Genomic DNA, 26,556 nt, shown 5'->3' on the forward strand with positions numbered 1-26,556 from the left:
TTGTCTTGGCCCCCCAACTGAGCCTGGTTTCTCCCAAGGTTTTTTTCTCCATTTTGTCACCGATGGAGTTTCGGTTCCTTGCCGCTGTCGCCTCTGGCTTGCTTAGTTGGGGACACTTCATCTACAGCGATATCGTTGACTTGATTTGCAAATAAATGCACAGACACTATTTAATTGAACGGAGATGACATAACTGAATTCAATGATGAACTGCCTTTAACTATCATTTTTTCATTATTGACACTGTTTTCCTAATGAATGTTGTTCAGTTGCTTTGACGCAATGTATTTTGTTTAAAGCGCTATATAAATAAAGGTGACTTTGACTCTTGCAGGAATCCTTGCAGCACTCTATTCTCTGTGAAATCAATCCAAAATGTGGTCTGAAGGCATCATAAATCAGTTGTCTAGCTTTTGTAACAACCTTTATGTCAGGGTAGCAAAGTTTCTGACTAATCCTACAAATCCTAAATTTACTCCAACATTGATCAGACACACCTGCCTGTAACTTTCTAGGAATCATGAAGGCCTTGATTAGCTTGTTCAGGTGTGTTTGAGTTGAGAGTTGAGTTGCCAGAGTTGAGACCCCTGATCAAAATAATGGTTTCACTTATGTTCATCCAATGCAGTTTGGCATTCCAAGATTGTTTGCTGAGAAAATCAAATGCCTGCTATTGTATATGTTGGTGCCCAGTGGCAACCTCCTGTCTCTCTCTTGAAATCAACATGGAAGTGACTTAAACTACAATTTGTCGACTGGCTTCAAAAGGCAGTCAGACCTGTAGACACCACATATTAAAAAGCCCAACTTTTCAGCAGAAAAAAAACATGTTTACAGCCTGGTACAAAAAGTGGTTTTGCTCTGTATAGCTAATTTTGCCTTTCATGACAACTGTGAGGGGCTGAATTTAATGGATAAATTAAATGGAATCCTCCATTTTAATTATATTAAGCGTTAAAGTTGTACATAATTAAGGGCATGGCCACTTAAGTGACAGGCGGATTGCTGTCACTGTTACTACCACTGTTTCTGCAACCAGGCACCCCAATTCCACCCATGTCCTCCCTCTTTGCTCATTTTCAATTATCCAGGAGTCCAGGAGTGACGTGCGGTGACATGCTGCAAAGTTGGGCTTTAGAAAATGCTCTTCAGAATCCTGCGGGGTGACGTCACGGACACTATATCCATGTTTTTATACAGTCTATGGTTGGTGCTGTCTGCTTAGATCTATAGAAGGCATTTGACATAGTTGACGACCAGGTTCTTTTAGCTAAATTAACAGTAGTTTGGAATAACATATCTTTCAAATAGTCAACAAAGTGTGTAAATTGATGGTACAAAATTATCTTACCTTGATTGCCCCAAGGGGGTTACACAAGGCTCTATATTGGGACCTATTATATTTTCACTTTATGTTATTGATTTACCTGGAGTATGTAAAAATGTAAATCTTCAGATTTATGCAGACGATGTAGTCATTTTGACCCATGCGAATAATTGTGAGAAAGCTTTGATTACCTTGATTTCTGCTATGACAAATGTTTAGCATTGGCTTACCAAATCAGGTTCACTATTGAACACAGAAAAACTGTTTACATGATGTTTGACCAGTGAGATGACACTTTCAGATATACAGTATTCCTGAGAGGGTAGAAACTTTAAATTGATACATAGTTAACGTATTAAGACAATGTTCCACTTATCCTACTTTTAAAAATCACTTTAGAAAGTGGCTTATGACAAATCAATAGTGTAACCGTTTTTCCTCTAAATTTTAAATCATGTGTTTGGGGTATTTTGTTTTCTATGTGATGTCTGCATGTATATTTGTGCATCTGCCTAGGGACTGTGGATGTACATTAGCAATGTTGCTATAATCTGGGTTGTTTACATTCTGTATTTTACACAAATGTTCCTTTACATGCATTGTCCCTATTAAATACGCAGTCAAACAATAAACCCCTGTGATGCATTTAATTGTCTAGGTAGGCAGCTCAGTAATTTTTGGAATAGGGCTGTATTTTCAGTCAGCTTAATTTTTATTATTAAGTTGAAGAAATGCTTACGAGAAGCAGTAGTTGGTGTCCAGCGCACGTTTGCGTCGTCTAGAGGTGGGCAGCACGTCCAGCCGGTGTGGAGGCAGCATCATCAGGATAAGATGAGGAAGAAACTGCTCCTTCTGCTTCTTTAGTCGACCCAAATCCCAGCGGTTCTGCTCCTCGTACTCGCTGTCCATCCCTGAGGACACAGCAGAAGCACAGTCAAACTAGAGCTGGCAAGACAGGCTCATGTTAGAAACCTTAAAGCCCTAATACAATCTGATGTTCATTAGACTGTTGAACACTGTTGGAAAGACTTTGATGTCCAATTCAGTTCTATTTATACCAGCGGGACAGCTGCCAAAAAAATACGAAACTACCTCATTTATTTTAATAACCAGTGAGATTTACTGACTATGACCCACACATGAGGATCTATAGGCATCTTCTTTGTGATGTAATTTCATGCATAAAATGCCTTGCATGTCGGTGAAGCCACACTGACTTTTGATTTGGAACAAAGTTTGATGCTTTTTTGCTTGTTTGAGGTACAGAAGTCTTGTAATGAGACTTTTTAGCTTTACAATCTCAAATTGAATTTCAACATCCATTTGTATGAAATGGACTTTTATTTATGCAAAATGCATATTTATAAACAGATTGGCCTGATCGCAAAAAGATACGTTATTGAAAAAATACAGTCTGTAATAAATAAATGAGGTGGCATCATCATGCTTGCTTCAAAGCACTCAAGCACATCATTTGACAGAGCGTCTGATGTGTACTGCACTCATTAAACAGAAAGAGCCTTGGCTAAACAAAACCAATCTTTACGCAATTTCTCAGTGCGCTCAGGTTTCTAGTCATGATACAGTGAGCTCTTCTGAGAAACAACTAGTCACTGGAGTTGACAAATTTCCCACAACCATACAGTCTGCCTTGCCTGAAAAGGATTACTTGTAAAATAATAGATGGAAATTCTGACATCTACACACGTTTTCCACTTAGCTGTTTTCTGAGATTCTGCAGCATTAGTTTACCACTTTGTTATGTGCTATTATTGCAGTATCATTGGTTTTGGATAAAACCATTCTGAAAAAAGAACTGCGCTTGGTAGTTTTATGTGTCAGAGCCGGTGTCTCGCTGCAAAGTGGACCAGATTTCACGCTGGCGTTCTGGATTCGGCTCCAGTAGCACTTATTCCTGCAGAGTAGTGAAAGCGCTCCTGAAGTCCAGCATAAACGGCAGCTCTCTGTCTCCTGGAGCATCTGCGTATTCAATCTGTTTGTGATCGCAAAAGCAGCTTGGGTCCCAGGAGAGGCATTGCCCATAGAGACAGACACCCCTCTTTCATTGATGGCCAAGAGTCTGAGTGCCCGCAGTGGCGGCACATTCCAGCCAGCACATTCCCAAACCCCAGACACCCCTGAGGCCCCCAGAAGTAAGTGAGATTCCATACGCCAGAACATTCCCATGATCCCAAGTGCTGAGGCCTTTATCTCAGCAGAACTCGTGTGCGGTGAAGCTGATGGCACATCACAAGAGCTCAGGGAAGAAACCTGAGAAACTGAGCAATCATCATACTGTACGCTGTAAAAAGATTATTGGAATATGTTTCACAAGACAATACTACTTCAGTCTTTCTATTTTAAAATGTCATGTTTAATTCAATGTGTTACTTGCCATTTCTTTGGAATTATTTGTTGACTATTTTTAATTGAAGTATTTTTCAGACACCAACTGATTCTTCACCATTTTTTTTTCAGTATCTTAGAAATAAACAGTAAGAAGAGTCTGCAGTACCACAATCAGCTCTTATTGTCACCTTACTTTATTTCTCATCCAAGTGTTATAATTATAGCAGATTTTTTTTTTTTTACTTTTTTAAATATATATATATTATAAATATATTCTCTGTAACCAGTGTTGAGGAAAGTTACTTCTAAATGTAATGAGTTAAAATACTGCGTATAGATATAAATTTAATTAATTGCATTGCTTAGTTACTTTTTATGGAAAGTATTGTGTTACATTACTTTTTTGTATTACTTTTCTCACCTGGGCTGGACTTGCTTTTTGTTTTTAATATAAGAAGTTATATTTTTGGCAAATGTAAAAGACCTTTTACACCAAAAGTAAAATTAATAAGCCTCAGACTGAAGGATATGTATGAAGAACAGGATACAAGAGAAGAAAGTTCAACACTCTTCAGAAATAAATATATTACTGAATCCTTTGAGATGAATAATACATGTTCATATTTAGTCTAGAACTGCAGTAACATCACGTTCACACACACAGCGCTCTGCACTTACTCCTGATTTCTCTCAACATGGCAAAACAAGAGCTTTCAGTCAATAAACAGGAAAACAATGTAACAAAGTATTTGAAAAAGTAGCTCAGATATTGTTACATTCAGTGACTTTCTGTTTCCTTATTTGGTCATCTTCCTTTTCTTGTTTGGTTAATTGATAGATTCCCACCTGTCTCCAGTCACTTGATTTCTCGTGTTTAAATACCCTGTCTTTTGAGTTCCTCTTTGTCCGTGAGTGATGTTGTATCCTGAGTTAAGTTATTGTTGTATCCTATTGTTGTCTCCTACGATTATTAAAAGTACCTTTTGTATATCGTGTGCCTACCTTACACACCAGCAAACCCATAACAGAATCACGGACCATTACAGTTTATTTAGCAGCGTTTTTCTTTCCTTTTTGTTTTTTGTTTTCCTCCCTCTCCCGGAATGGCAATCCCAGCAGTCCGACTCCTATGCCTGGAGCAACTGGCGTGCCTTACCCACTTCCCCGACCGCTCGCTCTCTAACTTCTATTACACCGGCCTGAGCTAGCGGTGTAAGGTACACCTGCCAGCGAACGGTCCCAGAGAGAATTTCGCCGCCTTCGTGGAGTGGAGCCCGAGCCTGTCATTGTCGGAGAACAAGGACCCGAGAGCGCGACTGACCAGGTGTGTGAGCCGGCAACACCGTGCGTCGTGGGAGTATTAGTGGAGATCCATGGCATGGAGGAAAGCCCTGCCCACACTTCTCCGACTGAGCTGCAATTAGTTTCTGGGAATTATATGGAGGACCTTATAGACTGGTTTGTGGAGGTAAACCCTGAATTTCCTGTTTCTCCGCTGGTTCCACCTCTCCCGTATTCCCTCCCAGCCTCCCTCTCCCACCTCCTCCTAGACCAGTTTGTTCCTCTGCTCCACTTCTGCTGGTTCAATCCAGCCCCGTATCTCCTGTTTCTCTGCTGGCTCTGTCCAGCCCTGATTCTCCTATGTTTCCTCCCAGCCTCCCTCTCTCATCTCCTCCTAGACAAGCCAGTTCCTCGACCTCATCTCTGCTGGTGCCAGTCAGTCCCGCAGCTCACCCTCAGTCAGCGCCATCTGGGCACGATGGTTCGCCGCGGGACTTCTGCCTCCGCCTCCGCCTTAGTCCCTGGTGCCTTCAGCGCTGCCTTGGACCTCCTCCATCTTGGGCTCCTCACCCACCGGCGCAGTTTCCGTCTGACGGCCCCTTGGTGTTGTCGGCTCCTCCTCCACCATGGCTCTTCCCACTGTTGACTCAACCATGGATCTTCATCCTGGCTGGTCTCTGGAGCACCATCTGGCTCTTCCTGCTCCGGGCTCCTCCCTGGCTCCTGGCTCCTCCCTCCTACTCCATCCTGGGTCCTCACCATTGCCTGCCCCTTGCCTGCCCCACATCCACCTCCAGAACCCCCACCCTCCCTCCGCTGGTATTCCTCTTGCGGTTCGAGGACGCACCGTTCCGGGAGGGGGCGAACTGTTACATTCAGTGACTTTCTGTTTCCTTATATGGTCATCTTCCTTTTCTTGTTTGGTTAATTGATTGATCCCCACCTGTCTCCATTCACCTGATTTCTCCCTCGTGTTTAAATACCCTGTCTTTTGATTACTTTTTTGTCCGTGAGTGATGTTGTATCCTGAGTTGAGTTATTGTTGTATCCTATTGTTGTCTCCTACGATTTTTAAAAGTACCTTTTGTATATAGTCTTCCTTGTGTGCCTTCCACACCAGCAAACCCGTAACATATATTTTCTTGTCAATTAAAAAGTGATGCGTTACATCCAGTTCTCTACAGTCCTCTTGTTCCCTTTCAAGAGAACTTCAAACTGCGTCCTCTAGGGGTCGCTATGGGGAATGCCTCATCATGACCCGTGCCTGAAGCATACATTGAAAAAAACACCAACGAGTTGACATAACATCACTACCGGTGCGACTATATTATAAATAGCCAGGAGAACACATCATTCTCTTCTTTGTCTCCTCTGACTGTTTTGTTTGAAGCGTGCATTCTGAACGAGGTAAGTGCCATCTTTATGCTATCATGGCGAGCACTAGCAAAATGTTTAGAGGATGTGTGCGTCTGTGTCTTCATTATTTGACACCTGATGACTCACAATCTCTGCGTTTTTTGTTTGGGCGAAGAGCACGAATGCGATGTCCTTGAGGGGGCAATTTGCGTGCATTGTGAGCGTTTTCTGATGAAAAAGCTCCACTCTCTTTTGTCTCTCTTTTCGAGGAAAGAGGGGCAGCCATCTGCTTCCCGCAGTTCAGGACCCACCGCTGCTGAGCCACGGAGGAGAATGAGCTCATGGGTATCACAGGTGGAGCTGGTCGATGAGGTTAGAGAAGGGCTTTCCCTTTCACGCTCGTCAGCTGTGGACGAGAAAGAGCCCCTGGAGGACGATGTTATTTCTTTAGCTCGATTAGCGTTATCTTTTGGACCATAGTCCTCCAGCTCAGGTGAGCCTTCCATTTCTTCCTGGGCTCAATACAGAGATCGATAAGGGATGGAAGAAACCGTTTTTCCTCACGCATCCATCGATTCCAGCATACCAGTTCCAAGATTGAGGTGATGCATGAAAACAGCTATGAGATGATGCCCCCTGTAGAGGAGACGCTGGCTAGCTATCTCTCTATGGGTGAGACATCCTCTCTTAATACTCCCTCTTTGCCATCTAAGACCCTTCAGGATACATCTCGCCTAAATGGCAGGGCATACGCAGCAGCAGGTCAGGCTGTGACTTCGTTGCACATGAGGCTGATCTGCTGAAAGACCTTGATAAAGGCGAGGGCCTTTCTCCTGATCAGGTAGCCGAGCTGCGCCGCACCACTGATCTCTCTCCATGCTAACAAGCAGGCTATGGCGGCCATGGTGGTAGCGGAGAGACATCTGTGGATGAACCTGGCAGACATCGGGAAGAAAGAAATGGGCTTTCTTCTCGATGCTCAGGTTTCGCCTTCCAAACTTTTCAGTACCTCCGTTGAGACGGTGGTCGAGAAGTTCATGGAGCAAAGGCGCGCTCAGCTGCTTTCAGATCCTTCATTCCAAGAAGGTCTAGGTCTGAGCCTGAACAACATAGGGGTCCTGGCCTGTCTCGATCTGAGGATCAGAGACGGGCACAGAAGGCTAGTGTCGTGACTCACACTCCTCCCCCACTTGTGGGTATGGGTAAGAGGAATCACAGCAAGACCTAAGGGATGTAATCCAGAAAAGATGTCGGCACTTTCGTCCGGGTCAGAGTAATACTTGAGTATCTACTCGTTCCCTTTGGGAGGTTTTACATCTGCCCTTATCCTCCCCTTCCTATTTCCCATGTATCCACCAGCTCTCCACCTGACCGAGGTTAGGTGGGAACTTCCCACATTAGAGTCTCCTATGCTGGACCTATTATGTTTTGGTTGGTTCTATGGCTTCATAGTGAACACCTTAATGAATCGGACCACTCTGAATCGGACTCAAATTCATATGGCAAAATTTACACCATTGATAATATATACAGATGAAACTGAGCAGATGAAACTCGCCGTTATTGTAAGGGGCGTATCATGCTCAAAGCAGTGTGTTGTGATTTGCCAGCAAACCAATTAGAACACATTTCGTATTTCAGAAGGAGGTGCTTCTTCGATACAGGAATTAAGAGTGTGTTTTTGACATGGACTGGGAAGAGTTGCACCAATAATGTAAAATATGTGAAAAATAATGCTTTTTTTTTTTTACAATCAAACATGAAAAATTATTCTAGTACACCTCAAAAACTGAATCAAGGTTTTGTAAAAGGTCAAAAGAGGGCTCCTTTAGAAAAAAAAATCAAATAGAAAGCTGTTGCATGTAGGATATGTTTGGTTTCACCATTGGTTTTCTTCACTCACCTTTGAATCTGACCTCCAACACCTCATTGACGTTCTCAACGATGTCTCCGTTGGGGCTGAACGTGTGGCACGGGCAGTGAACGCTGACCTCCAGGCCAAGGTTGGTCTCTGAGCAGTGGAACAACACACAGATTTGGGATACAATTTCTCCATAAACATCTCGTTCCAGTTTCTGTGTGTTTGGACATTCACAGCCTAAACAGCATCTTTGAGCAAATGCTACTCACGGTATTTTAGCACACATGAGGCACTGGACAATTTAATTTAATAAAAACTGCTTCTGGATTACTAAACACTGTTAAAGTAATGGTAATCTGCCAGATTTTGGTTCCTCTTAAGGAGCTGGACCTGTGCAGTTCCCAGGCCATTTACTTTTCTTTAGGTTTCAGAACTTTTTTAACATAGGTTTTCAAATTGTCATAATTTTTCATAATGCATGCAAACTCATCTTTGGTGGTTCATTGCATACATTTTCCAGGTAACTACAGTGATTACTACACAGACTGAATCTTTAGTGACAAGGATAAGAATTTTAAATGATTATATATGGCAGAGTGTTTGGTGTAGGTTATCTCATTACAACACATGAGCTGTCTCTGTGTGATCAGAATCACTCATCAAAACTCAACTGGGATTTTTTTTATTTTATATTTCTTATTTTTACATTTGTACATGCTCTGCCAATATTCTCACTAATTATAGTGACAGCTTTAAAGTCATACACACGCTTTTGCTGGAAGACTACAGAATACAGTTAAAAACACTGATATGTTTATTATTTTAATGGACAGTGTATGTCATTCAGATATATTTCTTTAACCTCAATGTAAAAAAAAGGGATTACTGGAGTCAAGTTTTTACAAGTATTATTTCAGTCTTTCTACTTTTTTTGTATGTTTATTTTTTTAGCACAGCTGACAGGCTTATTAACAACAACACAATTTCCAACAACAATACGCATGTATCTGATGCAATGTCTGCATAAATTAGTTCACATATTAACAGTACTGACCACTTCACCTTTATGCAATGATGTAATAGCGTTTGGTAAAGTTTACTTACCTCTGTACATGAGCCACTCCCGTATGGTCTCAGTGACATCAAAGGAAACCCACTCCGGCGTTCCTTTCGTCAAAACGTTCTTGCCTCCGATGTAACGCTGCTTAGCGATGTGCTCATCTGGACGAAGAATCTACCAACAGACACACCACGCATGATTTTAGAACTGAAATTATATGTCATCAGCATTAGCAAACAGCTTTAAAGCGATAGTTCACCCGAAAATGAAAATTCTGTCATTAATTACCCTCATGTTGTTCCAAACCCGTAAGGCCTCTGTGCATCTTTGGAACACAAATTAAGATATTTTTGATGGAATCTGAGCACTCTCTGACCTGTAGACAGCAACACAACTACAATGTTCCCAGGTCCATAAACGTAGCAAGGACATGGATAAAATGTAATCAATGTAATCAGCGTTGATGCGACCTGGTGCTTCAAAAGGGTGGAGGAGAAGAATAAATTATTTTTGTTTTCTTTGCTCACAAAAACTGTTCTCGTAGCGGGTCTCCGGCATGGGAGGCGGATGCACTAACAAGGAGGCTAAATAGCTACAGCCACTAGCGTCTGTCGCTAGTGAGGTTTACCTGCACAGCACTACTCGTTGAGCCACTGATGTCTGGGAACATTTCAGTTGTGTTGCTGTGGATGGAGGGTTACGAAGACAAGCGAAGGTCTTAAGGTTTGGAAAGACATGAGGGTAACCCAAGAATTTTCATTTTTGGGTGAACTAAGCCTTTAAAGATCATAATGGTTTAAACAGGTTTGCTGCTCAAAAAGACAGCCCTGCCCCAAAGTCACTTAATTGGTTGAGTCATAAGTTGACATGTCACATAACAGGCAAAAACACCAGTTTAAACATAAACATCTGTTGGTAACAATATGTGTCATGTAACTAAACATGCTTCATCATATTGAAAAGCCTCCATTTTCAGTCCACACTACAACGCAAAACCAGCTATTTCAATTTATCCACTTTGGAAAGCATTTTTTTTTAAAGCTCAGTTTTCCTTGACAAGAACACCATCTCAGTGTGGACAGAAGGCCAAAACAGAGAGAAAAAGGTGTGTTTTCAGTGTGGACAAGGCCACTGCCTGTAATAAAAAAACGTATCCTATATAGTGGCAGCATAAAACACATCCAATGCACATTCAACATTTTGTACTTGCAGAGTTGAAAAATCTATGAATTTCATGCAGAAAATGAACAACGCCATCTTTCTCCGAACCAAAGTGATTTAAATGCACCTGACGTCGTAATTCGGATTTCCCGACTCAACAACGTTCAACTTTCCAAGGGGGCTTGAACGCACCGGTTTCTAAAAGCGTCTCACAGTCACAGTGTTTCACTCTTCTGAACACTGGACTGAGATACAAACAAAGTATGTTAACATGGAAAATAATGACACGCGTGAGCTTAAGGAGAACACAAACTCTCTCCTGCACACTACAGACAGACAGCGAGGCCCAAGGCCAAACGCTTCTGCTCTCTCACTCATGGAAAAAGTGAGTCTTGGAGTCTGATAGCCCATAATACAGCACATCAGCGCCTGCGGAGGAACCCAGTCAACACACGCCGAGCTCCTCATTCACGCCGCTAATTGACAGCTACATTTGCATGCAGGTGAAGATTCTTATTCAGAACCAGTTCCATTATTTTCAAATACTGGAACTGAATCATTTTCATGATGTTGTTGATGGTTCTGAGCTAAAATACTCTGGCAGACGTCAGCTCTGTTCCTCTCGGTCTACAGAGACAGCATCCCAGACAGAAACTCATAAGGGAACCATTTAGAAAGTATTTGTAGCAACTCATCATCACACACACAACTCTGTATTGATATTTTTCAATACTGAAATAATTAAATTTATTACCAGGTGCTCTGCTTGATTCTGATTGGTCAGTCGCGACATTAACAGCTCATCATCACAGCATTAGATCAATCACTTTTAATGTGTTCAATTCAGTTTGGTGTCTAACCTGACTAAAATAACATTCTTCCAGATATCTGAAGCTATGGCATTACAATCTTGCATCTGATTTACAGACTAATTATGGATTAGAAAATGAATCTGAGGACTTAAGTATTTTTAACAATGCATTTTTTATTGTAGTGTTTTTCTTGCCAGGGTGATTATACACGGTAATGGATTATAGGATAATATACAGGTAAGATTTTAAAACCACTTCATCTCAAATCTATATTTAATGTCCCCATAATTATGTTTGAGCTTTACTTACTACAATAAGTAGTATGAGTGTACCTTATGCCTTACATTTCTCTTTTGAACTTGTTTGTTCATCTTGGCTAAATTTCTATGAACTGTTTTGCTTCTCAGAGGCTTTGTATTTAGTGAGTTAATTATTTCTTTTTTTACTTATATCTATATTTTGTGTCCAGTTGTGTCCCATGATGAATACTATACACTTTGCACTGTTTGCTCCAGTGTACGTTTAGTGGATGCGTTTTGTGATCAACAGTGCATGTTCAACAATCCACACTTCATTTTTTCAGTTAAATAAGTGTATCTTCAGGTATTTAAAGTGCACTTCTTGTTGGAGTTTTCAGTTTGAACACATTACTTGCACTAGGTTTATACAACAAAATGGCATAGAATAGTGCAAAATTGTGACGTAGCTAATGTGCTGGACTGCTACTGAATATACAGCACCACGGCATGGGAAATGATGTTTTAGTTGAGAGTTTGCAGTCTGAATCAAATATGCATAAAATAACACAAAGGTAATATCCACACAGGATGTGTGATTCACAGATGAATGAGTCATATGGTTGTTTTTAATGAATCGGTCAAAAACACTCATCAGTCAGTCTCAGTCTCAAATGCATGAGCTATCAGTTCAATCAGTTTAATGACTGAATCACTGACTGAAGTCATTACTGTTGTCATGTCCAACTCAAAATGAACTAAGAGCTGTTACTGTGTGGCTCCAGAGACTTAAAGCAGTGTAATCACTGATGTGTTCGAACGCCAACACAAGCTCAAAGAATCATTTACGTGATTACTGAGGAAGCAGATTCATTTTTAACAGTGAAGATCACAAGTGTGACTTCTCTAAGACCATTTAGCCTTTTCTAATCAAGTCAGACATTTTTTTTCTTTCTTCATATGGCATATGCCACAAAAGTCACCGAGTTCAGTGCCGTTCTGAAGACGTAAAACATTCAAAACAAAGTTGACTACAGAGAGCAGGGCTCTAGACTGCAACCATTTCAGTCGCATTTGAAACAAAAGGTTTATATGTGCGACTGAAAATATATTTAAGCAATGAAAATATGTTCAAACAAATCACAGTTTGCACATCTCAGAGCAACACACAGATGTGTTTCACTGCTGAATAAATCAGCATTTTTTAAATGAATTGGTAAATGGTTAAATTAATTATTCATAAACTCAGTCACTTGCGTCACTTATGAATGAATCAGCCATTCTGAACGAATCGGCTGAATCAATTAATCTCTCAATGACTCAATCATTAAGACTGTAATTTGCATTGTAATGCACTGTAATTTACTTTGTCACCTTTAAAAGTAGAATTTATTTTTTTCCCATCATTTCATAACTCTATATTCAAAAGACACAGACCAAAACAAAAACAGACATTCCGACACGGAATGCTCATTTCAAAGCAGATTAACTTCTGTAGTGTTGTTTTTCAGAGAAACAAGTATATGGACTTGGTGTGTTTCCTATTGTCTGTCATTGATCAGAAGGTGCAAATTACAAATTGCAGTAGAAAATCAGAAGACCCTTGAAAGCAGCTGTAAGAATGCGGCCCCTCGCTGCATCCGGAGCACAGAGGTCCCACCAATGCTTGGCCCATGAAAAGCAGGCTTGGATAAATAGGTTCTAGAGTGCTGCGAGGAGCTAATCTAACATCTTGAGAGTCTGTGGAGTGCACTTGAGGTAAAGCAGCTTCTGACGGGAGGCCCGAGACCAGCGGCTCCTTTACAGGAAATACTGGAACCCCTTCAGGGCTCGGTTGGTCAGGAAACCCCCACGGAAAATACAGCACCTATAGAACATATACTCGCCGAATGAATCTGTTATATAACGGCTCTCAGGCCTGCGAGCCACAGGGTTTATATTGCGGTTTGAGGCATCGGCGTGTGAAAGTAAAGCTCTGAGTTTCTCAGAATGCTTCTTTTGTTCGCTTGCAATTGTGCAAATGTTCTTCTGTATAATCCATCAGCACCTGGAATACAGATCAGGCCTGGAAAAGACTGGTGCTCCGTCTCACTTCAGTACAGTGCCATCATCTGAGTTTGTTCTGTGTGTGGAAACTCTAGTATTTGGCTTAGATGTGAAGGATGTGTTGCACGGTGTATTGGCGCTGTATTTAAAAACCTGCAAAAAATGACAAAGGCTGTGTCTGCATGAACTAAAGCATCGCCTTTAACGGAAATGTAGAAAACTGATGTGTAAAAGTCTATTAAGATTTGGTTAATTGTTAAAATTGGGGGATTGGGGATTTGTAAAAAACAATTTGACAAAAGTCTCTTCTGCTAACCAAGACTATATTTATTTGATCTAAAATATACACAAAATAGTTTTCTATGTGAATATATTGTAAAATGTAATTGATTGCTGTGACCAAATCTGAATTTTCTGCATTGTACAAAACTTCAGAAATCATTTTAATATGCTGATTAAAAAAAAAAATTAACATTTCTGATTTTTATCTATGCTGAAAACAGTTGTGCTGCCAAATATTTTAGTGGAAAGTGTGATAGATTTTATCTTTCAGGATTCTTTGATGAACAGAAAGCCTAAAAGAGCAGCACTTATTTGAAAAAGAAACCTTTTTGGCATTATACATGTCTTTACAGTCACGTTTTATCAATTTAATGCACGCTTGATTAATAAAAGTATTAACTGCATTCAAAAAAATAAAAAAAAAACATTTTATTGACCCAAAACTTTTGAATTGTAATGTATAGAAATATATAAGCAGGAGATGGACTTGATTATGTCATTCACTGTTCTTGGTTATCTGTTTTCATAATAACAGCACGTTATCTTAATTATTTACTTTTTTATTACTATGTTTTAACTGAAGCTGAAATCTATATGATCACAGAACAACCTCAAGAGTTCATGATCAGTCAATTTTGAAAGATTTATACTAAAACTGTATTCCAGTATGTTAAATTTATCATCTGCAATTCTAGTTTTAAAACCTCTTATATTAAGAGCTACACACAAAGACATCAGACGCAAAAAATGAACCATATGTTTGGAATAAAATATTAATTTTGGAATGAGCTATATGTGTAGGGAGGGTAATAGGAAAAGCATGCCATTTAAGCATTTTAGTATGTCTAAATTATCTTTACTTTTGCATTAAAATGTAAAGAATATTGATATAAAGAAGAATATTTGAGTATAACACAATGCAACATTTACTCTTGGCCAGTGGTCCTCAGTCAAGTTTGGTTTTTGGCTCTTTGCTGTAAAGACTTTGAGTTTCTCTGCTCAAGGGTGAATGAATGTTATAAAAGTCAGTATATAATTGGCCTACAAGCTTCAACAGTGGAACACAGAGACCTCCACCATCTCTTCTCCTAATGATGCTTTCTTTATTTTAAAGCATGATAAATGCATTTACTCCTGTGTGGAGCCACGGCTTGGTTACTGGGATCTGCAGATAGCACTGTAACTCAGCCTTTGTGTTAGTTTTGGCTTCATAATCTTTCAGAAACCGTTAAGACTGTCATACGCTCAGCTCAGTTTCACATTCTGTTCATTTACATCCATTCCACAGAATTCTGCAGATTTTTTCCTTTAAAATAGAAGAGAAAATCTTCTTGGAAAAATAAAGCCTACTGTATCATATTTGAAGGTCTCTAAATGATCAACATGATCTAAACTGTTCTGTTAAACCTGTTTCACACTCAATCTACTTAGACTTTTTGTTAACTCTAAAGCTCTTTTAGTATCATATAGTAACACTATTTAGTTCTTTCAGCTGCTGCTTATGGTGTCAGATCTTGAGTGATTGTGATCCAGTAAAGGTCAGAATAAGGTCAGTAATATCTCCAGATGAACTCTTCCTGGACTGAAGCAGCTCAGCTTTACTTGATTCTCCATCAATCATGTTTTAGAGTCTCAAATCTGATCCTCAGGATCTTTTGAGGAGCGTTTGTTTCCAGAAGCTTTACTTTCACTGTTCCTCAGCGGAGGAATGATCTTCACAAGCCTCCAGAACATCTCACATCTTCTGAGGAGCCTTGATTTCTTCAGCTCTCCATCACTGTGTTATATGTGCGGATCATTTACATCTCATCTCACTGACACACATTACTGGAGATATAGAGAGATACTGATATATAGAGTACTTTATGTCAGTATCTGCTGCACTGTTAGAAAGATCTCATTGATTTAAACCACAAGCAGCAGCATTTCATCATATACTGTATATATCAGCATTGGCAGCAAATCATATTTCTCCATATTCTCACTACTATTGAGCCATGGATTAAATATGATTATCAACAAAAACCAACCGCATATGTAAATGTGCAATATTTGGTCTAAGGTTTCAATAAGCGGTTCCATTTGGAATAACTCAGTTTGTCTGACTATGATCTGAGGCTGTACAGGTTGAATGTGTCTGAATGAAAGCAGCTGGCTGGCACCTGGTAGAGCTCGATGCGCTGCTCGTTTCTCTTGGCGCTGGAGTTCGGCACACGCAGCGCACGAAACTCTGCCCGGAACAGGTTGGTGGCGTTCTTCTCCATGCTGGAGACGTTGAAGCGGAAAACCTTGGACGTTATTCCCTTGGGGCAGTAGGGAAGGTCATCTGCAGTGGGAGAGAGGTCAGAGAACAGCCATCAGTTTCCTCTGATCTGATCACACATTCAGGTAAACCTGTCCTCCATCTTTTCATGCTTTGTGCCACAAGAAGCAGAAGTTAAATGCTGGAATGAAAGTGTGAAAGACTGAACTCTCTGTTACTGCAGAACAGGTGCAACAAAACCCTCAGTTTACATCAATAAATGTTTACAAGAATTTTACAAGAAAATACTATTACACACATTTTAAGCCAGCAGTTGGTAAAATAATTATTGAACACATGAGCAATTTTCTCAGTAAATTCATTTCTAAAGGTCCTAATACTTATTTTACTTGCTGTAAGTCTAAATGTGTTAACAGACACAGCAAGTGACATTAATTGTGAAGAAACAGATTTCAATAAATACACTTCATTTGATAATTGCATATTTTATTGAAACACAGTATACTGTGCATTGTTTTGTTACTCTTCTCCATTACATGCTTTCATTTTCTGTAGAATATATATTCATGTCTTTGAGTTGTTTTTACTGTCTGCTTTCTGCAAGAGTGAAGTGGACGTCATTCACTAACAACAGCTTAAATATTTATACCGAAAACACTCTCATTCAAAAAGGTGTGCAAAACACTTTCAACTGTTCTGTCCCTCCTTCTATAATCTTGATGAATTCAATTATTAAGAAACTCGTAGAAACAAGTTCTCTAAGTTGGTCAGAAGCATAAAATACTTCCAAACGTCATACCAAACCATGTCTATTTGAGGTGTTTCCACACAAAGCCTACACTGTCCGAAGTCTCTTCTATATATTACATATAAAGTATATACATATTACATATATAATATTATTAAAATTTTAAACAGCTGTTTTCTGTGTGAATCTGTGTTAAAGTGTAATGTACTTCTGTGATGCTCCGCTGTATTTTCAGCATCATTCCTCCAGTCTTCAGTGTCGCATGATCTTCAGAAATCAGAATAATATGATGATTTACTGCTCAAGAAACATTTCTGATTAGTATCAATGTTGAAAACATTTTTTTTTGTAGAAACCATGATACATTTGATCACAATTCTGTACCAGTTGACTAAACCTTTTAATTTAACTAAACTTTTAAAAAGCACCTACGAATAAACAGAATAACTGTAAAGCGTTTCTTCTGCTTTGTCTACTGATGACAGACCACAATCCATTAGCGATTCACTAAATTCCTGACTGGCTGGCTGGCGAGTCAGATGTGGAATATTTATGTAACATGAACAGATTATGCCAGCTGGGCTGCTGCAGTCCAGATCTGTCCAGACGCGCTGTGCATACTGAACCTCATGCAAACCGCAAGCTTATGCAAGCCTCCTTCTTGATTTTGGTGCAAAAAATACATAAGTGTACAAAGTCATATCATATTACCATTTGGTGCAAAAAATGCACCAAAATCAAAAGAAAGCAGTGCAGAAGAGCAGTCCTGCACTATATGGAAAGATGGTCTGATTTTGTATATTTTATATATACATTGTGATGAGTCAGCTGCCTCCTCCCTGATTGTCACCGGCGCCCCGTCCTAAATCGCCGCCCTTCACGAGGCTCCCGACAGGGGTGGGTGTGAGTGAGAGAGGAGGGGCGCTGGATGAGCCAGGGGCTGATATGAATGGAGCCTCATCACCGCCGCTGTTTAAAAGCCCAACGCGCCTCTCCTCGGGAGACCGGTCTCTCCCCCGTGCATGCACACTGGTGTCCTCATGGGTCTGGCGCCACCAGAGACGTGAAGCGCCGGACCCGCGATCCGGATGAGAACCACACCCGTTTATAAGGCCGAAGAGCCAGGATGCTGGGCCGTCCAACCCCTGCCAGCACCGCGGCCAACGAGAGTGATGTGGCCGCTAGAAGAAGCCGCCGCCCCTCTCACCCCGGACCGTAGAGGAGAGCGTGTGCGGCCGCTGGACTCCACCCCTTACCTGGACCCTTCCTCCATGAACACTTCCCGACCTACACGAACCCCGCAGCACGACGAGGACACCAGATCCCGTTTATTTTAGCCCCTTGGGGGAAAACATTGCTTTGGCGCCACTTGAAATACATGGGACAATCATGCCGAAGAGTTGCTGTGTCGTTTTCTGTACCTCCAATAAACTAACAAATTATAGTTATACATCCTTCCTAATAAACATTCAGAACCGGAAAGGATGACAAAATGGCTACAAGCAATGTATTGTACTGGCATAGATGATCCAAGGGAAGTTGTGGAATCCCAAGACTAAGCATGTGTATGTGGCACCTGGTGTATCATCACAGTAGGCTACGCTAAAATTGTGTTCATTATTAACGTTATCAAAACTGTGTAAGGTTGTTTCACAAAGTGGCATGCATATATAATTAGCCTTATCATTCTACCAGAAAGCAAAACTATGTAACGTTAGCCTAGTGTCGAACATAAACTCACATGAAAATGTGTCTGCTAAGAGCTGTAGTCTACGCCGTATACCCACTAGAAAAGGCCAAGGATTTCCGTATACCCACTTAAAAAAGTGTGAGGACACGTAACTACTTGGTTTTGTGTCTGAACTTTTACACTTTCTGTGTTTGCGAAGCGACACGGATAGAATCGCGGAATCCAGTCACAAATGGAACTTGCTATATAAAACAGAACATCAGGGAATTTGGCTATTTTTGAATGGATCCATCTACAGTAGGGCTGTACAATGAATCAAATATCGATGTGGACTAGTGTATATGAATATTAAAGTTAAAAGAGACTGCAATTGTTCTTCGCGTCTCTGGGAATAGTCCGGACTTTGACTTGGCCACTCCAAAACCTTAATGTTGTTTTCAGAGGTGGACTTGCTGGTGTATTTGGGATCATTGTTCTGCTGCATAACCCAAGTGTGCTTGAACTTGAGGTCACAAATGGATGGCCGGACATTCTCCTGCAGGATTTTCTGATAGAGTGATTATAGCAAGTCTTCCAGGTCCTGAAGGTGTAAAGCAGCCCTACACCATCACACTACCTCCACCATGTTTGACTGTTGGTATGATGTTCTTTTTTTGAAATGCTGTGTTGGTTTTATGCAAGTGTGATGGGACACACACCTTTCAAAAAAAAGTTCAACTTTTGTTACATCAGTCCACAGAATATTTGCCCAAAAGTCTTGAGGATAATCAAGATATTTTTTTTGCCAAATGTGAGACGAGCCTTTGTGTTATTTTTGGTCAGCAGTGGATTTTGCCTTATAACGCTCCCATGGATGCTGTTTTTGGCCAGTCTCTTTCTTATTGTTGAATCATGAACACTTACCTTAATTCAGGCGAGTGAGGCCTGCAGGTCTTAAGATGTTGTTCTGGGTTCTTCTATGACCTCCTGGATGAGTTGTCGTTGCACTCTTGGAGCAATTTTGCTAGGGCTGTCACTCCTGAGAAGGTTCATTGCTGTTCCAAGTTTTCTCCATTTGTGGGTAATGGCTCTGGCCATGGTTTGCTGGAGTTGGCTTTATAACCCTTTCCAGACTGGGTAGCGAATCGTAAGAATTGTAAGAAAAATATCCATATTCAAGACATAATAATAACTTTAATCTAGCTTGAGCTAACTGTTGTATACGAAGCAGTTCCGGGGAATTACGTATGAGGTCAGCTTTGCCCATTTGCCGCTCAGAAGTGACTCACGCGGAAACGCAGTGGAGAGATAAAAACAAAACAATGGTCACTAATTAGAAGTACAAAACTAGGATTTGTAAAGAAGAATATTGGAAGATTTCGATATAAGCCAAGAGGAGACTGGTTTTCCTTTGCTAAAGTAAGGAGCCAGGAAGGAGACAGGAGAAGCTTGGAGCAAGACGAATCCAGCTGGACCCAGGCCACAGCCATAATGATCGCCCTAGGTGGAGCCGATGGTGGGAGGAGGAATGGCCGCCGACTCCAAGGGGCTGACCAATGGCGGCGGAGCAGGTGGAGAATAGCCTGAGAGCCAACGAGCCAGGGGAATGCTGAGGATCCTGGGGAGCCAGGGTGGATCCGAGGGCTCCGGCGACCAAGGCGGAGGCAAAGATCCAGAGATCTGCGGCCGAGCCAGAGTGACTGAGGTCCAAGGTGGAGCTGGCGGGAGGAAGGAGCCCAACGGAGCTGGTGGGACAGATCGACTAGGAAGTGTACTGCCAGTGTAGAGAAGTCAAGAGGCTATGGCAGATCGACGCCCAACCAAGCTAGAGTCAGAGGGACAAGGGAGCCTGGCAGAGCTGATGGATCATAGGTTGACAGTGGAGGGAGGGAGCTAGGAGCCGAGGTGGAGCCACTGGGACTACGGGCAGAGACGGAGTCCGGGCCTTGGAGGCAGGAGGCGGAGGCGGGGGAGACTCCGACCATGGCGACACTGGAGGATGGCAGTCCCTCGGGCACTGGAGGACACATTCTAGGAGTGTGCACTGGAGGATCGGAAGCCCCCTCTGGGCTGGACAAGGAAACCAAGGACAAAGGAGGGCTGGACGGGACCAGCGGAGACAACAGAGGAGAGGGGGCAGTTAAATTTCCAGTTCCAATTCCCAGTCAATCAGATCCCCCTCCCGGTTTCGGCACCAACCACGCTCCATATTTAGCTCGCCCTCAGTCACGATGCAGTGGGCGGAGCTTCACTCCGCGCTCACACCGTCCGCAGCTGTCTGCCTTGCGGTGGGCACTGTAGCAGCTCTCTTACCTGGTCTGACGGGTTGGGCTCCATATCCGGGACGATTCTCCACTCAGTCACTCTGCATTGTGCTGGCTCATTGATCGTGGCAGTCGGTGTCATCAGGCTGATGCTCCGCACCATGGGGGAGATGGTGGGCTGGGTACTGGGGATGGAGTGGATTCGGCGAGATCCTCCTCTGGGTTGATGGTGAATGGCGATCTGTTTCTCGCCAGAATCCACTCCATGAAGGCGATGAAATTCGCTCGAGGGCAGAAACTAGACACACCTGGAATCAAATTAACAAACCATGGGAAAAACACACAGACAGGTCCATAATCCTGACACAAATGTCATCGGAGCTGCTTCCGTGTACAACTTTTGGTTCAAGCTACATTGAAGTGATTATTACATTTTGAATATGTATATTTTTCTTACAAAAACGCATTTTATGGATGGCCGCTTTTAATTTCACGTCTTTTGGACTGAATGCAATACCTGCTGGATGCAATGATAGAGTTTGAAAGATCAAACATAATTTTTTATATAACTCTGACTGAATTCGTCTTAAAGAAGAAAGTCATATACACCTAGGATGCCTTGGGGGTGAGTAAAACAGCCAAATTTTTGGGTGAACTAAACCTTTAAGCATGCTTCACTTTATCAGGTAGGTTCTATTTAAGTGATTTCTTGATTCAACAAGTCTGGCAGTAATCAGTGGCTAGTGAAATTTAATCAGCTTTCTAAAATAATGTGGTTAATCAGTTCTTTCATGATTTAACAGTATGGGGCAATTCATTTTTCATGTAGGGACAGGTGGAGAATAGCCTGAGAGCCAACGAGCCAGGGGAATGCTGAGGATCCTGGGGAGCCAGGGTGGAGCCGAGGGCTCCGGCGACCAAGGCGGAGGCAAAGATCCAGAGATCTGCGGCCGAGCCAGAGTGACTGAGGTCCAAGGTGGAGCTGGCGGGAGGAAGGAGCCCAACGGAGCTGGTGGGACAGATCGACTAGGAAGTGTACTGCCAGTGTAGAGAAGTCAAGAGGCTATGGCAGATCGACGCCCAACCAAGCTAGAGTCAGAGGGACAAGGGAGCCTGGCAGAGCTGATGGATCATAGGTTGACAGTGGAGGGAGGGAGCTAGGAGCCGAGGTGGAGCCACTGGGACTACGGGCAGAGACGGAGTCCGGGCCTTGGAGGCAGGAGGCGGAGGCGGGGGAGACTCCGACCATGGCGACACTGGAGGATGGCAGTCCCTCGGGCACTGGAGGACACATTCTAGGAGTGTGCACTGGAGGATCGGAAGCCCCCTCTGGGCTGGACAAGGAAACCAAGGACAAAGGAGGGCTGGACGGGACCAGCGGAGACAACAGAGGAGAGGGGGCAGTTAAATTTCCAGTTCCAATTCCCAGTCAATCAGATCCCCCTCCCGGTTTCGGCACCAACCACGCTCCATATTTAGCTCGCCCTCAGTCACGATGCAGTGGGCGGAGCTTCACTCCGCGCTCACACCGTCCGCAGCTGTCTGCCTTGCGGTGGGCACTGTAGCAGCTCTCTTACCTGGTCTGACGGGTTGGGCTCCATATCCGGGACGATTCTCCACTCAGTCACTCTGCATTGTGCTGGCTCATTGATCGTGGCAGTCGGTGTCATCAGGCTGATGCTCCGCACCATGGGGGAGATGGTGGGCTGGGTACTGGGGATGGAGTGGATTCGGCGAGATCCTCCTCTGGGTTGATGGTGAATGGCGATCTGTTTCTCGCCAGAATCCACTCCATGAAGGCGATGAAATTCGCTCGAGGGCAGAAACTAGACACACCTGGAATCAAATTAACAAACCATGGGAAAAACACACAGACAGGTCCATAATCCTGACACAAATGTCATCGGAGCTGCTTCCGTGTACAACTTTTGGTTCAAGCTACATTGAAGTGATTATTACATTTTGAATATGTATATTTTTCTTACAAAAACGCATTTTATGGATGGCCGCTTTTAATTTCACGTCTTTTGGACTGAATGCAATACCTGCTGGATGCAATGATAGAGTTTGAAAGATCAAACATAATTTTTTATATAACTCTGACTGAATTCGTCTTAAAGAAGAAAGTCATATACACCTAGGATGCCTTGGGGGTGAGTAAAACAGCCAAATTTTTGGGTGAACTAAACCTTTAAGCATGCTTCACTTTATCAGGTAGGTTCTATTTAAGTGATTTCTTGATTCAACAAGTCTGGCAGTAATCAGTGGCTAGTGAAATTTAATCAGCTTTCTAAAATAATGTGGTTAATCAGTTCTTTCATGATTTAACAGTATGGGGCAATTCATTTTTCATGTAGGGACAGGTAGGTTTGGCAGCTTTTTTCCCTTAATAAATGAAATCATCGTTTAAAAACTGCATTTTGTATAATCTTTGTGGAATATTAGAATTAGTTTGACGATCTGAATTTTTTAAGTGTGAAAAATATGCAAGAAAAATACCACTGTATATATAGGTTGAACCGATCGTCTCTCCATAAGCTTCTCACATTACTTCTCCTTCTTTAAAGCCCCACTTTGAGACTTGAATTTCTAATCAACTCTTTGGTTTCCTTCTAGATGATCTCATTTTTCCTACTGCTGTGTTTTAGGTGGATTTCACATTATGGCTCCAGTGCGTAGCTCATTTGTTCCATGAATAGAAGTGCAGGGATTGTTGGTATAAATGAAGTCGAATACAAAGATTATTTTGCAGTCATCAGATATGGGTCAAATGGCCAGAGAGTGACATCACAGCGATCACATGTTTGCCCAAACACCTCCAGGGTTTACAAACCAGAAAGAATGACTGCTTTTATCAGCGATACTAGATAATTATTGCATACCAGTGTTATTTTAGTATTATGGTAGCAGTTTACAGTAAGGTTCTGTTTTTTAATAGTAGTTAAGTTCAGTGTTAAATAAGAATGAAAATTACTTCTAAAATATTCATTAATCTTAGTTCATTTGAAGTTTTATCTGTTGTTATATATTATTTAATGGACCTGAGATTACCTTAACTAACTACATATACAGTATTTTTATTAACTAACATTATATGCTGTAACAAATACAATGCTCATTTTAGTTAATATTACTTAATGCCTCAGTTAACCGTAACTAATTTCATCTCGTATGGAAGTGTTACAGTATTATTTACATTATATATATACATATATATACATTTTATTTTTATATATACTTCCAGATTTCATGATAATGTCATTTTAATAATTGTATGTGCTTTTTGTTATTTTTTTTTTTTTTTTTTATCACTTATTTATTTATTTATTTAACCTGTTTCCACTATAGTCACTTCAGTATTTTAAATTTAATTAAATGGAAATGAGAAATGTTGCTATGGCAGCTATGTTTTTATTCTTTCTATTTTAGCTTTATTTCAATTTATGATAATGTTTTAATAGTTTTAGTTAATGACAATAACCCTGGTAAACTGCAACATGTTTGCAAAAATTGGTGCATTGTTTCACCGATATGCTTTCACCAATCCAATCCAATCTTATTCAATTTCACTTTCTAACATTCTCTCAGAAACGCTGGTTTAGTCTGATTTCTGAGGATGGACTCTTAACACGGACCCTACAGAGAGACTCGGAGGCGTCTCATGGCTCAGATATAAGCATCCTGTGTCTGGGATGTCCGTCCTGTCCTGCCAGGTGACATGATCCAGAGCTCCTGGGAAAGCGCTGAGGACGGAGGAGAGGAATAAACAGAGAAGGGCAGGTGCGCAGATATCAGGAACCAGAGCACAAGGTGCAGACTTTCTGCTGTCAGAACTAGATGATCACGCTTCATCAGTCTTATTAAAATAACAATCTCAGCCTCTTATACCTTAAATGGTTTCTTATATTACAGACAATCATTAACTTTAATCGTTTTAAACGTTTGTTTTGTGCCTCTTAAATTACTTTCAGAATTTTTAAGTGCCGGAATGCATTTAATAATGATTTTTTAAGGGGTAGTGGTTTATATGATTTGTAATTTTATACAAAAAATAACTGCTGTAACCAATATGGATGTCTTTATCATCACAGCAAACCTTTTAGAACACAACTTTCAATAAAAAAAAATTGTCAAAAGTCTAGAAGCCCAATTAAACATCTTGATGCCACAGAGAGAAAAAAAGATGCATGTATAAACAAGCAGAATTTTCTCAAAAATAATGCAAAGAGACTTGTCCACAGATAGCTACTACAAAAAGAGCACAGTGGATAGTTACGAGGAAAATGTTTTAAAATAAAACCTGAAAGAGTTGTTAAAGCTTAATGAGGCTAAAATCGTGTGACTGGTTTAATTTGTTCATATCGTCTGTTCAGCTGTTTGCTTCTGGCGATTGTATTAGGCCTTATGAAAGTTGTTCACTTGTGAAGATCATCATAATGAACAAAACGTGTAAAAATCATAAACTTATGTTAGTCACAGAGCTTATTCTCTGCAATGATCCAAAATGTAATGGAAAAAATCCTATTGTTTTTTTTTTTATTATTTTGTGGCAGGAACCAGAGTGATATGAACTTATGAGTCGGCCTATAAAAATGCATCCCTGTAGTGCTCAATGCCAGTTTGAAGATCAGAAAGTTAATAAACTGCTAGCTAATAGGACCTCCAAATGGTTTCCAGTATGTTTTCTCCAAAGGCAGAGAAATATCCTTAACATCACACCTCCATACAATATACCAAAATCAGCCTTTTATATTCAACAGCCTTTAAAGTCCAGAACTGTAAGGGTTAAATCATTTCCAAGCACCCATGCCTACAGCCATCACAGCAGATAACAACAGACTGAACATAAATCAAAGCAACTTGTAAAGGCCAATCAAGACACTATCTGTGAAGAACATCGTGTGTTTTCTTTCAGGTCCTGTGCTGTCTTTTTTCTGCTTCCAAATGTCAAGTCCGAAGTGAAATGAGGTCATGCTGTTAATATTCTGAGTGCTGTATAATAGTGAGATGTGAAGTGACTGTTTGACTCCTGCGGTCGTTATTTGGAGTATCTCTGAGTGAACGTGGAATCCCTCAAATAAATGACACAACGGCTGAAAGGCCGCAGACTGCGAGATGAGATAATGCGCAAAAACCTGCTGCTGACTCCAGCGCTCACGTGACGAGAAACGAGAGAAGAAGAGAAGGAAAAACCTGCGTGTTTGTGTGTTCTGGCCTGCAAGTGCGATCTCTGTTTTGCTTGGAAATGACATCACCCTCTAACTATTAAACATATCAGAAGAGCCGCGTTCTGCAGCTCTGGTCTCCTCTGGCGTCCGTGATGTCCAAAAGCCAGATACTGTTTCTGGAAAGCATTTGAGTGCCAATCAGTCAGCGACTGGAGAGGCTGGGACGCAGGTGCTGCTCCTGTTTGATGCATAAACAGGTCTGGAATGGCAAGAATGCTTTCCAGTGATGTCACACAGTCCTTTTTGGATGCTCTGCTAAGAAAGCGTAACCTGTTGATGTACTCAGAGCCGGTGCTGGGACGCTTGGAAAAGCACGATGCGTAAATGATTCCACACGGCGCGAGCTTCCAAAACACCGCGCATGAAAAAGCCATTAGTTTAGCTGATGTGTCTGGAACGTGAATATACATTACTCCATCCCTGCCACGTATCTCCCATACCAAGCTTGCTGAAACTGAACACTGCTCCTGTCGCCAGTTCGGTGTGGATGCGCTGGAGTGCTGTCATTCTTTAGTTTGTGCTCCAGCGGGACTCTGTCTGAAAATAGCATGAGCTATCCCAGGTGTGGGGAGATAATCATTTAATACGAAGCTCTTAAAGTATACATTTATGT

The 26,556-nt window shown here is 41.5% G+C and overlaps 2 protein-coding genes across 2 annotated transcripts in view; one reads left to right on the forward strand and one right to left on the reverse strand.

The window, feature by feature from the left end:
- The window catches only part of ttll5 (tubulin tyrosine ligase-like family, member 5), a 153,623-nt gene extending 139,874 nt beyond the window's left edge, over nt 1-13,749 (forward strand). The window contains exon 32 of the transcript XR_009425082.1: nt 13,029-13,749. The gene's annotated coding sequence lies outside the window, so the exon portion shown is untranslated. The remainder of the gene's footprint in view (nt 1-13,028) is intronic.
- Nucleotides 1-26,556, reverse strand: part of LOC132113106 (transforming growth factor beta-3 proprotein-like) — a 34,396-nt gene that overhangs the window by 5,057 nt on the left and 2,783 nt on the right. The window contains exons 2-5 of the mRNA XM_059520937.1: nt 15,934-16,097; nt 9,279-9,408; nt 8,217-8,324; nt 2,067-2,238 (exon numbers count right to left, since the gene is read on the reverse strand). Coding sequence (XP_059376920.1) covers nt 2,067-2,238; nt 8,217-8,324; nt 9,279-9,408; nt 15,934-16,097 — 574 coding nt within the window. The remainder of the gene's footprint in view (nt 1-2,066; nt 2,239-8,216; nt 8,325-9,278; nt 9,409-15,933; nt 16,098-26,556) is intronic.

The sequence above is a fragment of the Carassius carassius genome, chromosome 32 (genome assembly GCF_963082965.1).
Source record: "Carassius carassius chromosome 32, fCarCar2.1, whole genome shotgun sequence".
Taxonomy (NCBI): Eukaryota; Metazoa; Chordata; class Actinopteri; order Cypriniformes; family Cyprinidae; genus Carassius; species Carassius carassius.